The sequence below is a fragment of the Letharia columbiana genome (assembly GCF_014066305.1).
Source record: "Letharia columbiana isolate WasteWater2 chromosome Unknown Sc0000023_s0, whole genome shotgun sequence".
In the NCBI taxonomy this organism is placed as follows: domain Eukaryota; kingdom Fungi; phylum Ascomycota; class Lecanoromycetes; order Lecanorales; family Parmeliaceae; genus Letharia; species Letharia columbiana.
Window position 1 is genome coordinate 600,305 of NW_023501064.1, and position 15,683 is coordinate 615,987.

The 15,683-nt window shown below is 51.5% G+C and overlaps 6 protein-coding genes across 6 annotated transcripts; 3 read left to right on the top strand and 3 right to left on the bottom strand.

Moving 5' to 3' along the window:
* Positions 1-5,971: 5,971 nt before the first annotated feature.
* Positions 5,972-8,165, bottom strand: HO173_007318 (uncharacterized protein; the record flags this gene model as incomplete). Its single annotated transcript, XM_037309222.1, has 4 exons — positions 5,972-6,512; positions 6,577-6,939; positions 6,991-7,625; positions 7,680-8,165. 4 exons carry the CDS (start codon positions 8,163-8,165, stop codon positions 5,972-5,974), a joined length of 2,025 nt encoding a protein of 674 aa, XP_037164083.1.
* Positions 8,166-8,342: 177 nt separating this feature from the next.
* HO173_007319 (uncharacterized protein) lies at positions 8,343-8,624 on the top strand (the record flags this gene model as incomplete). The annotated part of the gene is made up of 1 exon (XM_037309223.1): positions 8,343-8,624. The coding sequence occupies one exon, from the start codon at positions 8,343-8,345 to the stop codon at positions 8,622-8,624; it is 282 nt and encodes a 93-aa protein (XP_037164084.1).
* Positions 8,625-9,247: 623 nt separating this feature from the next.
* Positions 9,248-10,437, top strand: HO173_007320 (uncharacterized protein; the record flags this gene model as incomplete). Its single annotated transcript, XM_037309224.1, has 5 exons — positions 9,248-9,265; positions 9,402-9,768; positions 9,978-10,227; positions 10,321-10,376; positions 10,433-10,437. 5 exons carry the CDS (start codon positions 9,248-9,250, stop codon positions 10,435-10,437), a joined length of 696 nt encoding a protein of 231 aa, XP_037164085.1.
* A 417-nt stretch (positions 10,438-10,854) lies between these two features.
* On the bottom strand, positions 10,855-12,689 carry HO173_007321 (uncharacterized protein; the record flags this gene model as incomplete). Its single annotated transcript, XM_037309225.1, has 3 exons — positions 10,855-12,128; positions 12,195-12,565; positions 12,631-12,689. 3 exons carry the CDS (start codon positions 12,687-12,689, stop codon positions 10,855-10,857), a joined length of 1,704 nt encoding a protein of 567 aa, XP_037164086.1.
* A 241-nt stretch (positions 12,690-12,930) lies between these two features.
* Positions 12,931-13,965, top strand: HO173_007322 (uncharacterized protein; the record flags this gene model as incomplete). The annotated part of the gene is made up of 2 exons (XM_037309226.1): positions 12,931-12,989; positions 13,056-13,965. 2 exons carry the CDS (start codon positions 12,931-12,933, stop codon positions 13,963-13,965), a joined length of 969 nt encoding a protein of 322 aa, XP_037164087.1.
* Positions 13,966-14,163: 198 nt separating this feature from the next.
* On the bottom strand, positions 14,164-15,547 carry HO173_007323 (uncharacterized protein; the record flags this gene model as incomplete). Its single annotated transcript, XM_037309227.1, has 3 exons — positions 14,164-14,576; positions 14,633-15,276; positions 15,390-15,547. 3 exons carry the CDS (start codon positions 15,545-15,547, stop codon positions 14,164-14,166), a joined length of 1,215 nt encoding a protein of 404 aa, XP_037164088.1.
* Positions 15,548-15,683: the final 136 nt, after the last annotated feature.

The window sequence follows — 15,683 nt, forward strand, 5'->3', positions numbered from 1 at the left end:
AAAGGAGTAAAGGCAAGGAGGGTTCTAATGATTAATTATGACCCAGAGTGGATCAAATCATGTGTTTGGGTTGCAGCAGCGCAAAGAAGGTGACAGGGCTGCAAAGAGAAGAAGGACGTTAATCTCATCTTACTTCCTAACAGTAACTGTTTGGGGGGGAAAGCAGAGATGGCGTTGGAGCGTTTCGGGCAGAGTCCCAAGGAACTACGCCCTGTTCAAGTAGCAGCAGCTACCGCACCTGTCTAACTAGCAGCTCCTAGGCATTTAGGACTAAGGCTACGTAAGATGCTTTAACTGCAGGGTAAGCCTCTCTTGAATTGCCTAGTCGGAGCCTTGGAGGTACTTAGAGTAGTAGGGTGTCTAGGGACCTCATGCAGGCCGCTACGGCCCTTCCTACAGCATGCTATCTATCCACTTGTGATAGGCTCAACTCATTATTCTTTTCACATGGTGCTTGACCTGCTCAAGTTTGGCTGCCCCTAGTATTGAAGAGTGTTAGCGCATCAGAAAGCCATGCGACGCCAATTATCATGGATTCACGGTGGGCGAACTTTAATGAGGGGGGCAGGGGAAGGCGAGGAAAGTCAGGACTTGGATCGCCAGGGATCTTTGAGTGCTGAAGGATGCTGCCATTCAAGCCATTTGATTGGAGGATAAAGTTGACCTTCTCTTCCTTCATCCGCCAAACAGAGTGTGACGCTTGAAAGACGGAAGTTCGAGTACGGAGCACGGAAGTAAAGAGGTACGAGTAGGTAGGTATTCATGAAATGGGCGGGTTAATACGAAGAAGCTCTAGCATCGCAATCACCCGGGGTTACGGCTCGGGGAAATCTGCTCTGGGCATCTATCATTTCATGAGCCAATACCAGAGATTTGGTTCGCGATGATACTCTACAATTTATCTATTCTCCAGCCCCCAAGACGCGACGTTGTCCAGCTCTCTCTCTCGGAGAGTAGGTAGACTCGTGAAGAGTTGCGAAACTCTGAAACAGCTCAAACAGCTGCCTTGCTTACCACACATGACTGCAAGTCTGCAATGCGACGAGGGTGCGCCACTTGCGGCACATTTTTGGCTGCCATGGCTGCCTCTTGCATCATCGCTGGCCGTGCCGGATTGTACTATCGTTGCGATTCGATACCAGGATGCTGGTTGGATGTGGAAACTAGTCCGGCAGTCCTCCGAATGGTCGACCATCCACCATCCATTGTTCCGATGGTGGGGTGCCATCCCTCTACTACAGTATTGGATCTGCAGGTTCCTCCCTCTTCCTCCGAAATTGACGGTTCGGATCGTAATGCCATTTCGCGGAGAAAGCATATCTGGTCTCGACTCACAACTCAAGACTGAAGACTCAAGACTCAAGACTCAGAAATCAAAACTCACGGGCTGTCCACAAAAAGCTCTGAGACGGTATCGTCGTAAGTCTCAACGAGTCAGCAGACTGCTCTGCTGGCTGCTGACTCAGAATCATGCGTCTACCTTCGCCAAGGTCAGACATTCTGTGTCATCGGCCAATTCACGACAGCAGAATCCCATGGGCTTGCAGTGAATTATTCAGGCTGCCCGCAGGAGACTTTTACGCCATTGTGGGAAGAAGCGAATCCTTCATTCCTGCATCAAGCTCCTGCAGCAATGCAAGCCAGACAGCGTCTACTTTAACAGAGTATGTGCCCGAGAGAGAATTATACTGGTTGCTGATATGCTGCATGGTAATCAGCAGCCATACAATCTCCTTGCTGGCCCATCCTGATCCCTGCGCTGCGGACGTACACTGCATGTTGTTGCGACAGAATCCTGAGCATATGCACAGCATCGGAGCTGAAAATAAAATAGGGTGACAATGGTTGAATCATCATATTTAAAGTGCTTACACGTGAGGAGGCAGTGCGCAAGATTCCGTCTCAACGGACAAACATCAGGCCAATGAAACAGGGTAGTTGATAGATACATGGAGAATACTTGCATCCTACGTACTTCTAATGACGGATGAGGCAGAGCTAGAAGGATGACTGAACCGAAATCAACAGTAAGCACGCCGTAGCATTATTCAAACTTCAACAACGGCGATAAGCGATTAAAAGGCCAGGCTTTGAGAGTCATGCCTGCAAGGCGCCATGGTGTCGTGGTTCTCTCATCGATCTCACCCAAAGGATCAGCACGTCGCCAGTTTCAGGAACGCCACGTGCGTTGCGTGCTCTTCCTCGTCATGTGAGGCATTAACAATGGAAGTCACTCTTTGCGCTCCACATTTGACTGGTTGTTGAAGTAAGTAGTCCGTAATCTTCGGAGATCTGCTTGTTGATCAAATGCAGTCCCGGACGATCTCCCCAGTGTGCCACAGGCTATCGGGAGACTACCGACCGCGAAGCCGATCTTTTCCTTCTTCCTTTGTTCCCCTCCTCCCTCCATCACCACCTTCACGCAAGGAAAATACTTGACTTCCAAAGGCACATGGTGTAGATGTAAAAAACTTCAAATTGACCAAGAGAAAGATAGAGATTACACAGAAACACCTTTGTAAACGACGAACAGTCTCAGATACAGTATCCAAAAGGTGGGGAGAATTGGTGGTGATTTCTCCACCATCTGCTCAGCAAATACGAGTACCTACCGTAGATGATCATTAACCATACCTTCCGCTACCCTAAAGGCCGAAGCCCCAACCGCAGCGTTTCTGTCCCGGGCACCCGGAACTGCCTGGCAGGCTCTCACCACCCGTAATTCGCACTACTGCCTTCTTCATTGGTCCTCCGTCCCGTGTCTCCTCTCACTCCCCTAAGTTGATCGCTTGCCAACAATTGCAATATTTTATATTACATTGCATATTAGAATAAAGAGGGTTTCACGCATTCCCTGCACCCGCTCCTGCATACGAAAGGCCTTCAATTTAACCCCACGGCCAGAACGCAGGGATGTCTGATTGGCCGGGAGAGCCCTTACTGCAAGCTACAAGGTGAGCTAATGTGCCTTTATCACGACGACAGCTGTCTGAGATACGAGGCGTAACGCGAAACACGAACTGCGACATCTGTCACAGAATCCCTCAACGCCTTTTGTCTTGGCTCCAGCTGTTGCAGATATCTCGCCGTCTGGGTTATCGACGACGAAATCGGTTGTCGACATTATTTGCTAATAGGCAAGCTCTACGCTTTAGTACACCTTTGGTCAGATCAGTTGCTTCGTAAAGCTAGTTCCACCTCTTCCTTAGCTGAGTTGCTATCAGTAAGTAAGTACACAAGTCTTCGGTCTCCTATTTATCTCGCATCAGGCCTTTATGCGCCGTTCAGTGTAGGGAAATGGTACATATAGAATGTAGAAATTTGAAATACCGCGTCATCCACGCGAAATTGTAAAGGATGCTATCAAGAACCTTCGCATCCTTCATCAACAGATCCAACCGAGTGTGTGATACGTGATATTTGCCATCGTGCAAGATTACCGGCATTTGACCCCCCAACAGCTCTCTTCTCAAATCGATAAGCTACCCCCCAGACCCCCATCTCACGATCCTGGAAACCCTCGACCATCCATCAAAGCTTTCCAACCTATACCCGTTCACCGTCGACTCCACATTTCTGCCCCGCTTGAACAAAGTCTTGAGATCGATTTGCCGGGGTATGTATCCAGTCAGAGGTGAAACGCCACCACAGTTATGCCATTGCATTATCAGCCCGATCGTCCTACCCGATGAGTCTTGACGGGCTCAACCCTTCCGTGACTTGTCATTTCTCATCCGAAATGCATGGACACAAAGCTGCGCCGACCTGTGGAAATCTTACAGGACATTGCCTGCGAAAAGAGCTCTGTGCTCAACATGCAAGGGGCCCCTGTTTTCGGCCGGCGGAAAAGAACATGCGTCTTCAGCGCGCGTCACTGCGATTCCGGCTTCATTGCCAGCTGTTTCACCAGCCGGGTATAGTCGATGAGATATCAACCTTCCGACTGGGATTGGGACAAGCACTACCCCGAGAAACATCATCTCCGGGGACATATCGAGAAGGTGCGGTCGGAGAAGTGCGAATTTGTATATCCTCTGCTGGTCAACGTCCTGAAGTTGCTTCCCGGATTCCGAGCTTCGGAAGACGGTTCCATTTCGAATCCAGCATGCCGCACCTCGTGAGGACCGCCACTTCTCCGTGACGCCGTTGAGGGGCAAGTCTCTGTCTGCATTCGCTGCCACCTATGTCCAGCGCTTCCAGGAATATGCGATTTTTGGGTTCCTTGAGGCGGATCATCAGGACTGGAAGTTTTCCCTACCATACCACAATTCCCAGAACTCCTGACCGTGCGCGACGAAAAAGGTGGCTTGCACCCCTGGTCCAGCGGGGCGAGAAAAGAATTTCGACATCGAGGTCTGTAAACACCTGCCGGGATTCGACCCCGTTACTAGATGCGTTGGTGAATACGACTGCCGACTCGTAGGGGATTGCTTCCGGGATGCAGAACGAGTGGCCCTCTGCAATGACGCCTGAGTAGGGAAAAGCTCTCACAGCTATGGCAGCGGTCACGGTTATGGTTAAGTAGTCTACCAATATATGGGCCTCGCCTCTCAGGCCTATCCAGACGTCGGCTTTAGCAGTGTCCGAACGCTGTTGCAGAAGCCAGTCTACCCTTAGCGGCGGAGCAAGAGACCGGAAACATTCTCTGCGCTTCAGATGAGCGAGGGATAATGTCAACAGTCAAAAATGATTCGACGCTCAAGAGACGCTTCGTGGAGAACCGACCGTGTTTGGGAATAGACGGTAGCAGTTCTGACACTTCGAGGATGAGAGTATGTGAGCGCTGAAAGGCTGGAGCAGGCATGATCCGGGAAAGCTGAGTTTGTTTCATGGAGCCAACTGGCTTCACATCATCCTCGAATGGAAGCAGAGATATCTTGAATACCGAACCGAGCTAACGGCAGAAGATCGAGGGGGAGCCAGACAGGCAAGCGTGAAAGAGTGCGTGTTCGCATAATCTCCAACTATCGAAACCCGGCCGTGGAAGCCATTGCCGTGGGTGGGTAATAACATGTACCATCATCTTGGTTGATCAAACACGTAGATCCGGTCCAGTTGAATCAGACCGAACCCTCACCTCTAGACCACCAACAACAAACCGACCGATCCACCTCCCCCCGTCACCGGCACGAGCGACCAAGAAAGAAAAAAAAAGACCGCACGCAGCACCCCCATGCCTACCATCGCCATCGCGACTCCTAACCCTCGCTCGACCAGGGCGCACACTCAGAACGGACATCGGCAATTCCCCCGGCGCTTGTGAGCCTCGTTCAACACGCACAGTACGTTCGCAGGGGAAGCAGATGCCCACGCTTCACGAGGCAAGGGGCGCGGCTCCGGATCCATTTCCGGGAAGAGAGAGGAGCTGGCGCGTGTGCGGTGGGGAGGCGCCGGGGAGGGGGGGTGCTATGGCGTTGTCGCACGATATTGTGTAGCGAATGTAGAGGGTAGGAGCGTACGGATCAGAATGGAGTGGTAAGTGTATGTATAACAGACAGGGTGGAAAAGAAAAAAGATTTTTTAAAAAAAAAAAGGCATCAATGGCCAAGCGCGACCGAGGGTGTTGGGAAATGTTGCGCCGGCTGTGGGAGTCCGGCACGGGGGCTATACAAGCCTTCAGCTGTAGGGATAGACTCCATGATTCGAGCACTGGAAATCGAATCAACGAGATACCCATCAAATGGGATTTGGAGGACTTCCACCTCGTCAAATCTATACGAATGTAGAGTGACTACCCAAGGAGGTCCCGGGACGTGAGAACGATATGCATACCAAACCGCCTCCCCAAAAATGCTGCTCTGCGGGAGCTCCAGAAGTAATGCCCGTCACACTATCCGTATGCTTCCTCACATGATACTGTGCATGAGCTCTATGTTGTGACTTATGTGTGCATAGCCATCCAAAAGACCTATTCGTCGAATCCAACATCGTCATCGTTAGATCCGGCGTCATCCAAGAGCCATGTTCCCTCTCAATCAGTCATTCCTTCACTCTCCTCTCCACCCGTGCTATAAGCATCGATCATCTCGCTCTTGTGGTCCTCGTCTTCCTCCACATCCGCCATGTCCTCGTCCACAATTGGTCCCACTGGCGTTCTTATTTCGACCGATCTTTCCCCGGCTTGTCCATCCCCGTCCTCGGGCGGTGGCGTGAAGTCCCACACTTCCATTATAGTCCGCCCTGCTCTACTAGCCATCACAACACACCTTTCACTCTCGAATGCGACCCTCCACACAGCTTCTGCCGGTTGACTTAGCTCTCTGATCTGCGCTCCCGTCTTTGTGTCCCAGATCTTGACTCTGCCATCGCTGCCACCACTGACGATCCGTGCGTCGTCGAATTGAAGAGAAGTGACGCTATTGTCATGGGCCGCAAGACGGTGGATGGGAGCGTTGGTGATGAGTGACCAGACGCGAACAGATCCATCAGAGCCTCCTGTCACAAGTGTATTACCACGCATTTGAAGCTGACCAACCAAGGAAGTATGCCCTTGGAGAATTGCTTGACAGGTACTGTGTGGATCAATTAGTCAGTTACTGCATCCACAGGCCAAGATGGGGAGATCAGGTGTCATACCCGTCTTGCGGATTCCAGATCCTGACACTCGTGTCCAAGCTACCTGTCGCTATTCTGTGCCCGTCATAGGCAATGGCGTAGATTTGGCTGAAGTGGCCTTGCAAGGTACGTAGACATTGTCCAGTCGAAATGCTCCATATCTTTGCTGTAGTGTCGTAGCTTCCTGATACAACAAGATCTCCATGGATCTCCAAGCAGCGAACGCTAGCCTGATGGCCCATGAGAACGTTCGTGCATGCACCTGTAGTCAAGTCCCACACTCGTAGCGTAGTATCTCTCGAGCCAGAGATTGCTGTTCTCGCATCCGACATCTTGAGACAGCGAACAGTGGAAGTATGACCTCGTAAGGTGTGCACGCTCGTCCTGTGTAAGAGAGTCAGCGCTAGATCTGGCGACGCTCCCTGCTCGACATACCCAGTCGCCATGTTCCATACTCTGACATCTCGATCACATCCACCACTAACCAGTATATCTTCCCAAGGGACCATCGCCCAAACGCCCATCTGATGTCCAAGCAGGGTTCTTTGATGATCTCCCCTCGTGTTGAAGACATGAATCTTGGCATTGTCAAGGGCGACAACGATATATTTCTTTGTCAAATGCAAGCTTGTGACTACGCCTTGATCAGGGTGGATGTGCCTCGCTGTCATGAGACCTCCTTTCCTCCATGCCGACTCCACCAAATATCGGTGCTTGAAGTGTGATCGGTGAGTGGTGTTAGGCCTTGGTTTCCTTTGCTTTCGAGAGCCTGTAGTAGGTACCGGGTCATAAGGAGTCGCGACAACTTCCGGATCCTCATCGATAGCAAGCATGTTGTCAAGTATACGACTGGGCGATGCTGAGCGCAAATGTTGACTGTAGAGTATTTGGCTGACGGACGCGGTCGAGTTGTTCATGCTTGAGCCGATCGAATCGCTGGACATCCTGCGGTATGCGTGTTTCTCGCACAACGTTTTCCAAGCTTGGTCGTCGCTCACAATCTCCCGCCACCTTCTTGAAACCTGCGAGGCACGAACGAAGGTTTTGGGGTCATCGACAAATTCGAGTATCTGTGACAGGTCAGCTAAAATGCCGTATCAAATACATACCATCGACTGTCATACCCTAAAGCAGAGTTCGTTTGGCAAAGCCTTGAACGGATCCTTTTTCAGTCTCGGGCTCACAATCTGGTGCAAGAAGCTCAAGGTATGATTATCACACTCATCCACCAGTGATCTCAGCCAATTTTCCTTGGCCGTAATATCCAATCCTCTAAATGCATTTCTTGCTTCCTCCAGGATTGGATCCTCAACGTCATCCAGGGCAAGGTGCCAAGAAGTAGGTGATCTCTGATGTGGAGTTGGGCTCGGTGCAGGTGTTGGAGGGGAAGCAGGCGCGGAAGGCAAGAGAGGATTTGGTATGGCTTGTGGCATGGAGGAAGTGGTATTTGGCGTTAAGGGTGGTTTTGGATGGTTGTACTGCATCGACTCTTTCTTTCGAGAGAGGCGGGCCCCAAGGATCACTGGACCCGAAGAGCGTCTGGCATGCATAAACATATCGTGATCCGAGTCTGAGGCCATTCGGCCGTTGTTCCTGTACTTGAAGTCCATATCCCATAAAAGCTGACTTGTAGAGCGTGATCGTGCACGAGATCGAGTGCTGATGTATGTGTATGGGCGTGACAGGTGATGCGGTGACTGTCTTGGTCTGCTGATGATGTCGCTCCGGAAAGATTGCCGTGTCTCAGAGGAGAGAACAATGAATTGAAACCAATGAAGGTTCCAACAATGGAGTCTTTCACCTCTGATCCTCAATCCAAGTTCCTCAAGCTGATCGCTTTTGCAATCCTTGAGCAAGAAAGCCAAGGAAAGACGCAATCGCAGGCTGAGGTGTGTAAGAAGGAAATGGTATGTTCAGGGACCAGGTACACGGTTTTATGGTACATCGGTACCTGGGTGGTATCTAGGTACAAGGAGCAAATGGGAGAGCTCATGCCCGAGGTTGTCCAGACTCCAGTCCCAGATGCGCTTGGCGGGCGGAGTGTTCTGGCGGCTGTGAGGGAGGGATGAGGCGGCGTTCCTCGGGGAAATTGGAGGTTGCAGGGGGGGGGGGTGGGCTCGGTGGGGTTTTTCTAGGGCGTATCGCCTTCCTCTTCCGTCTCAGGTACCTGATGCAGAACTTCAATATTATTAATACTTCAGCTTTTGTTACCTTTGACGGTAGAAGGCGTGTGCACCACTTCTCAAGCAAGCAAGAAAGAATAGAGCGGTCGGGACCGAGAGAGCTCCCGAACTCCATAATAGAGAAGAGAAAGCTGGTCAGAGTGCCCAGATGGAAAATCGCTTTATTCCAAATGGCCTCCACCAAAAGAGATCTGAACCTGTTGAATGGATATTAAAGAAGATCACAAACACTGCTTTGAAAATGAACACCACGGATAGTGGACGCTCTGAGATGATGGAATTGTCACTTGCTGCAGTATCATGCGTTGACTGTGCTCAAGAAAACTTAAGGTGCATTTGCAACGACGTGATGTTTCGTATTCCAAGCCTCAAATGCTGTCGTGACTGCCGCCCCGGATCTTTGCGTGATGGCATCAGTTGGGGGAGGAACCTGTTTTCCTTACCCAATATTGCTTCTCCGGCCTGCAATAACACAATTGAGTTCTTAGCTTGTAGAGACTCAACGACCTATGCACAAATATTACTATGTAAGTCTTGTGTGTCTGGTTGCTCAAGCCTCCTGAGTCCTCAGATCTGATAAAAACTTTTGGATGTGTCCTGAGGATATTCCCAATGTGTTGATCTCTCCAACGAGAGAACAACCACCCTAATCGGCACACGTAGGGCACTCCTATTCGGAAACCAATACCCAGCTCTCGCGACTCTTCAGCCGAACGTTCCCCTTCGCCGAAACGCTACTCCTCACCCAGACGCTTCTTACATCCCAGAGTACCCAGGGGATGGACTTTTCCTACATACCCAACAGAATACACTGGCTACACTGATCTTGAATCCACCTCACGACGGCCAGCGAACATCCACCACCACTACGAAATGCGTTTCAAGCCTGCTCAGATCATCTCGCCATCCTACCTCTTGAATGTCCGCATCCTCCAAGTCGTGCTCGCACTTATCTATCTGATACTGCTATGCTATTGTGGTATTCACCACGGCTGGTGGCTCAACCTTCATCAGCCGTTGGGCTTTGGCAGTGGGTGATCCCCCTTTCTCCTCCACTCGCGTACCTACTTTTCTTTATCAGTCAATCTAGCGAGGTTTGGTGTCTGGTCTACTGCTCCATTCACCGCTCGCAACCACCAAGTCTTGTCAACAGTTACACATCATTCTCCGTCTCTATCTGTCTTAATGAGCATCCGAGATCGACCGCTCCTTTCCTGAAAGCTGCTGACTTTCGACCAGTCTCTGCCTCCTTACTCACGATCCTAATCGCCATACCCGACATTCTCAACCGAGACTTCACGCTCTCGAATACGCTCTCCACCTACTTGTTCCATTTCCTCCGCCTACTCTTCGAACTCCTCCTCATCGCACTCTGGTGTGCCGCCTTCGTCACGATGCTGCTACCCAAGGGCAAGGACTTCAGGCTGCTCTTTCATAGGCCGCCGTACGTGGAGTGGATTTGTGCGGTTGTGCTCGCTGCGATTGAGCTGTAAGTAGATCATCCCTCCAGCTATTTGGGACGAAAAGCGTCAGGAGTTCTGGAAAAATGGTCTGCAGATGCCACCACTGACCGGAGTTGCAGGCTGGGTTTTGTATGGAGTATGGTGCTAGTGCTGCAGGAGAAGTACAAGGTTTCCGGTGAGTCCGCTTAAAGATCCCCTCCCCCAGGGCGCCGTTGCTGATATATAGTCTAGGCTAATCGTGTTTGAGAGAGAAATCTGCTGCGAGAGGGATGCGTCTACTGCGGTATCCGGAGTGAATACCTGATGGGGAAGATCGCTTTGTCGACTGCACTTGTCGCATGCTTGGGTTTGCCAACGGGCTTCGCTGCTAATCTGTGGAGGCCGTAGGATATCGATAAGAGCATCTAGCCATAACGTGTGCTGTATCGATACCCTTGCAAAATCTTCGTCTCACGTCATCTCTTCCGTTTTCTCCCCTGGTTCGACGGACTGAGGGTCCACATATCTTGCAAAGTCCATGTAGATAATTCGGGTGTCTCTCCATGTCAAGACGGGCATTCACAACAGGAAGCACAGGATCACCTAAACGCTTAATTTCTCTATGAGCTTTTGATAAGTTGCTCTATCTCCACATTTCTCCTCCTCAAATTTTTCTAATCCTCATCCCAATCCGGATTCTGCCCGCCCGGCGGCTTCGGCCCTCCAGCCTGCCTCGCCACGATGATTTGATCCACACTCAAGACCGTCCTTGCCGCTTCCGTTGCCAGCCTGATCGCCCACTGCTTTGACACCAGCAGATCCAGGATCCCCTCTTCTTTAGCATCTAACGTTCCTGAACCATCCTCGTTCTCCACGTCCACACCCATCGTCCAATCAGGCTCGTCGTCTTCGTCTTCGTCTTCGTCGTCGTCATCCTGGTCCTTTTTGTTGGAGGAAGCTTTGTGGTGGGCAGCATATAGCGTTGCCAACACTTCCGTGGCGTCCAGACCCGCGGATTCGGCAAGCGTACGTGGTATGACCTCGAAAGCTTCCGCGTACTTCTTGATAGCATACTGTGACAGTTCAGGCGTCCTTTCACCAAAGGCAGATATACGCTCAATCAGTTGCATCTCCGTAGCCCCAGCTCCAGGCACTAGTTTCGGATCTCTCGTGATAGCTTTCACCACGTTAACGCCGTCGTCAATCGCTCTCTCAATGTCGTCGAGGTGGTTCTGGGTAGCCCCTCTTATGACCAGCGTAGCTGTTCGAGTAGCGTCGTTTTCCTGCCTGAATACTGTAACACGGTCTCCGCCTATCTCCAGCGTTTCGACTACGTCCACTTTCCCCATCTCATCCGGCATAGGGGCGCCCAGACGAGCAAGAGGTGTAGCGCCCACGACGCGACAGAGACGGCGGAGTTCGAATTTCGAAAGGACTTTAACGACTAAAATGCCAAAGCGATTGAGATAGTGGAGTGCTAATTCTCCCACGGTTGAGCCTGCTACGACTACGCGCAGGCCCGAGTCGTGCAGTTCTTTGATGATGGTCTCCAGTTGGCTTTCCTCCCCTTTGGTGAAATCCATCATCTCCTTCGCATTGTGCAACAGCACCGTTCCTTTCGTTTCCGTCTGGCTTGTATCAATCGGACACGAGAAGACGCCCACTTTAGCATTCTTGGCCTTTTTGATGCTTCCATCGGGCTCGCGGCCGAAGACCATGCCTTTTACCACTTTGGATTGTTCGAGGCTACCGCCCATGATCTTCACGACGCGGATGTTGTCGACGTTGAAGTTGACAGGCTGCTTGGGTAGAACGGCGAGAACTGCCTCTGCGACCATGTCGGCGAGAAATTCTTCGGAGCCGGACTGTTTGGAGGCGATTACGGTACGGATGGCTTTTGCAAGTTCGGGGTGGGAGCGGAGGTCTTTTACCGAGTCGACGACAAGCTCTGAGTACCGTCAGCAACTTGTTCCCATCTTGGAGCAGTAGCCCGTGAGATTATCTAGAGACGTACGATCCAGACACCTCAGCGCCTCCTTCTGTGCCCTCTCGAACCCTTGCACCACATCGCTAGTCTTCAAACCCATCCTCAGCAGCTCCTCCGCCTTCTTCAGCATCTCTCCACAGAGCACAATGACCAGATTCGTAGCATCACCCATCTCCGCTTCTTGCTGTTGACTAGCCATTACTATGAGCTTCGCTGCAGGGTGGACGACATCGAGCTCTCGTAATATGGAGGCGGCATCGGAGGTCAGAATCATTTTTTGCAGATGGTTGATGACGATTTTGTTGCGGCCATAAGGACCGAGAGATGTTTGGACGGTTTGGGCTATGGCTCGACATGCTTCTATGTTTCGTATCACAGCACCGTCTTCAGATTCGTAGCTTTGAGGGTAATTAGTTGGAGGTCTTAGTGGAGGTCTTATATTGGGGCGCCGAATATCACATACTTTTGGTATCCTTGCTTGAAAAGACCGCCATTAGGCGCACTGGGCATAGAAAGAGACATCTTTGGTGGGCAGTAAGAAGTGAAGAAAAGTAGACGGTGTACAAGTAGGACGACTTCGAGAATTGTGTTCTTGGCAAGCAAATCTTGGGAACGCGAACGCGCGACTGATCTCGGCAAAAACCTAAAAGTTTTGATGACTCTTGTCCAAAGATGTCCACATCTACAGACAGGGAGCTACCTATTTGATTCACGTGGTTCCATATTCTCAATAGCCTTCCCCAGTCTTTTCAATTGAATCGCCATGGCCATTCCCCTCCCGATACCTCCACTCCGTCTCTTCGAGATCGACGACCAGTCTTGGTACCGAACCTCCACCCCACCCCGCCCGTGATCACCAATAAGCACTAATACCAAACCCAATCCTAGGTTTCCCGCCCCTCTCCGCGCCTCCGTCCAAGCAGTCCTGACCTTCCTCTGGGGGTATAAAGCCCCCATCCTCCAGCCTGCACCCCCCGCCTCCCTCGTTGCCCGCACGCTCCAATCCGTCCTCGGCCCCTCCATTACCGACTACACATTCGTCGATTTCTGCTCAGGTGCCGGGGGTCCCACACCGTACATAGAGCGGGAGGTGAACAAAGCCTTCAACAAGTTGAACGATGGAGGAAATATACTATTACGGAACGGGCACACGGGGGCGAACGGGCCTGTGAACGGGGATGGATCTGGAGGGCGAGGAGGAAGGGTGGATTTTGTGATGACGGATATACACCCTCATCTACCAGAATGGGTGAGAGCCAGCAACAAGAGCAACGACCTACACTACGTCCCGTCCCCCGTCGATGCGGCCAATGCCCCGCACGACTTGCTCTCGATGGCCGGCACGCAAGAGCAGGATAAGAAAATCTTCCGCCTCTTTTCTCTCGCCTTCCACCATTTCCCCAACCCTTTGGCCACTCGCATCCTGCACAACACCCTCACACACTCCTCCGGCTTTGCGATCTTTGAGCTGCAAGGCCGTGACTTGGGCAGTATAATCACGATACTAGGAATGTTCCCGCTATTGTGGGCGGGGAGTTGGTGGTGGTTTTGGGGCGATTGGGGATTGCTGTTCTGGACGTATGTGGTGCCGGTGGTGCCGTTCGTGTTGGTATTTGACGGAGTGATCAGTTGTTTGAGGACGAGGAGGGAGGGGGAGGTGTTGGGGTTAATTAGAGAGTGTGGGGCTAGTATGGAGGGGTGGAGATTTGAGACTGGGAGGGAGGTGCACACGCGGACGGGGGGGACGATGAATTACTTTATTGGAATTAAGGAGGGGGGAGGGAAGAAGATGCAGTGAAAGAGGTCTTAGGAAGCTGCACACGCGCGGCGACAAAGTGCTTTTTCCCTGGCAACAGCAGCAGGTGCAATTCTATGGCACATCATGTATGTAATCTATGGTATGGACTCGCTGAGATGCTAAGACTGCAAAGGGAAACCGTACGAGAAGATCGTACGAAGCCATTATTCATTCCGATCAAGTATCATCTCATGTAACTCAGTCGACCTCTTCAGATAGAAGACCGTCTATTGTCGGTTTTGGCCTCCGTAGTATCATCATCTCCAGCGAGATGCCTGGCCCAAACGCACAAGCAACCACATGCTCCCTGCCCTCCCCCATGTTCCTCAACTGGTCCATGACTGCCATTATCGTCGCGCTAGAACTGTTACCACAGTTGACGTAGATCTCGTAGCTTGCTCTTAGATGGTCTACAGTCAGGTTCATCGCTTGTTCAACGCCAGTAATGATCGTTGAACCTCCGGGATGGAGCGCCCAGTCAAAGTCGCTGGCCACGGGGGAATTACGGTTCGTGTGCAATGCTGGGATCGATTCCAAGAGGTCTTGAAAGGCTGGAGATACTGCAGCGGCTGCCACGGCTGGTACGCGGGGCGTGAGGACGACTTTCCAGCCTTGAGAAAATTAGCTTTCGGGATATACTGAATCTAACCATGAATACTGTACGAACCAAACGGATCAACATCGAAGCCCAAATCTTTATCCGTATCCTCCAGTATCTCATGCTTCCAGCCCAGGATCTCGTAGACCGGCGTGGGAATGTCATGTTCTTCCCCAATACCATTGCTCAGAACGCAAGCCGAAGCGCAATCGCTGAAGAGACAGACTCCGATGCGAGTCTTCTGCTCCTTGTCGATTGAATCCAACTCTGACCGCACCATTACACTCGATACTTCGCAAGCTAAGACCAACACTCGTGCAGGCTTCTTGCGAAACGATGACCCCAGTGCCAGGTTTGCGGCTGCCCGTATTGCTGCGAGTCCACCCGAGCAGCCAATGCCGTGTAGCAATATCTTTTCCACACTGGCCTGTAGGCCCAGCTCTTTGGTAACGTAGTGATCGAAGCCAGGGTTGGCAGAATTCGTGCATGTCGTAGAGACAACATGTGTAATCTCATCCACATTCCCACCCCATTCTTCTATGGCCTTCTTGCATGCTCTAACGGATAGGTCGACGCCCTCTTCGCGGAAGAAGTCATTAAGCTCGGTGATGCTGGGAGCAGTGGGCTGATTAACGAGAGGATGATCGATGTCGCCGACGGCGGCACGAGTGTCGATCCCGGTGTAGCGATTGATGGAAAGGACCTTTTTGAGACTGGAGTAATGCTTGTATTAGCATAAGGACGGATAAGCGTGACGGGCCGTTGAACACCATAAGCCATCGAGGGTTAGAGATTAGGAAAGTGAGATCTGACTGGAAAGCCTCACGCTGTTGACGGTGGATAAAACCTATTGGCCAGAGTCTCGAGACATTCTGGTCCTACCCTGAACGGCGGATATTCTGCACCGAGACCGAGAACAGAAAGATTGAGGCCGCTTTCAAAATGATCGTGTGTCGTGGGGCCGTTTACGGCAGTGGGTGACATGGCTGAGACGACGATGCAAGAGAAAACTACGATCGCACTCAAAGCCGCAATGCGCGCTCGTGATCCACTACCGTACTAGTATCAGTAGCAGGACTCTGTGCTGTAAAGACTGTTGGGAAGCTAGTAGATGTAAGCT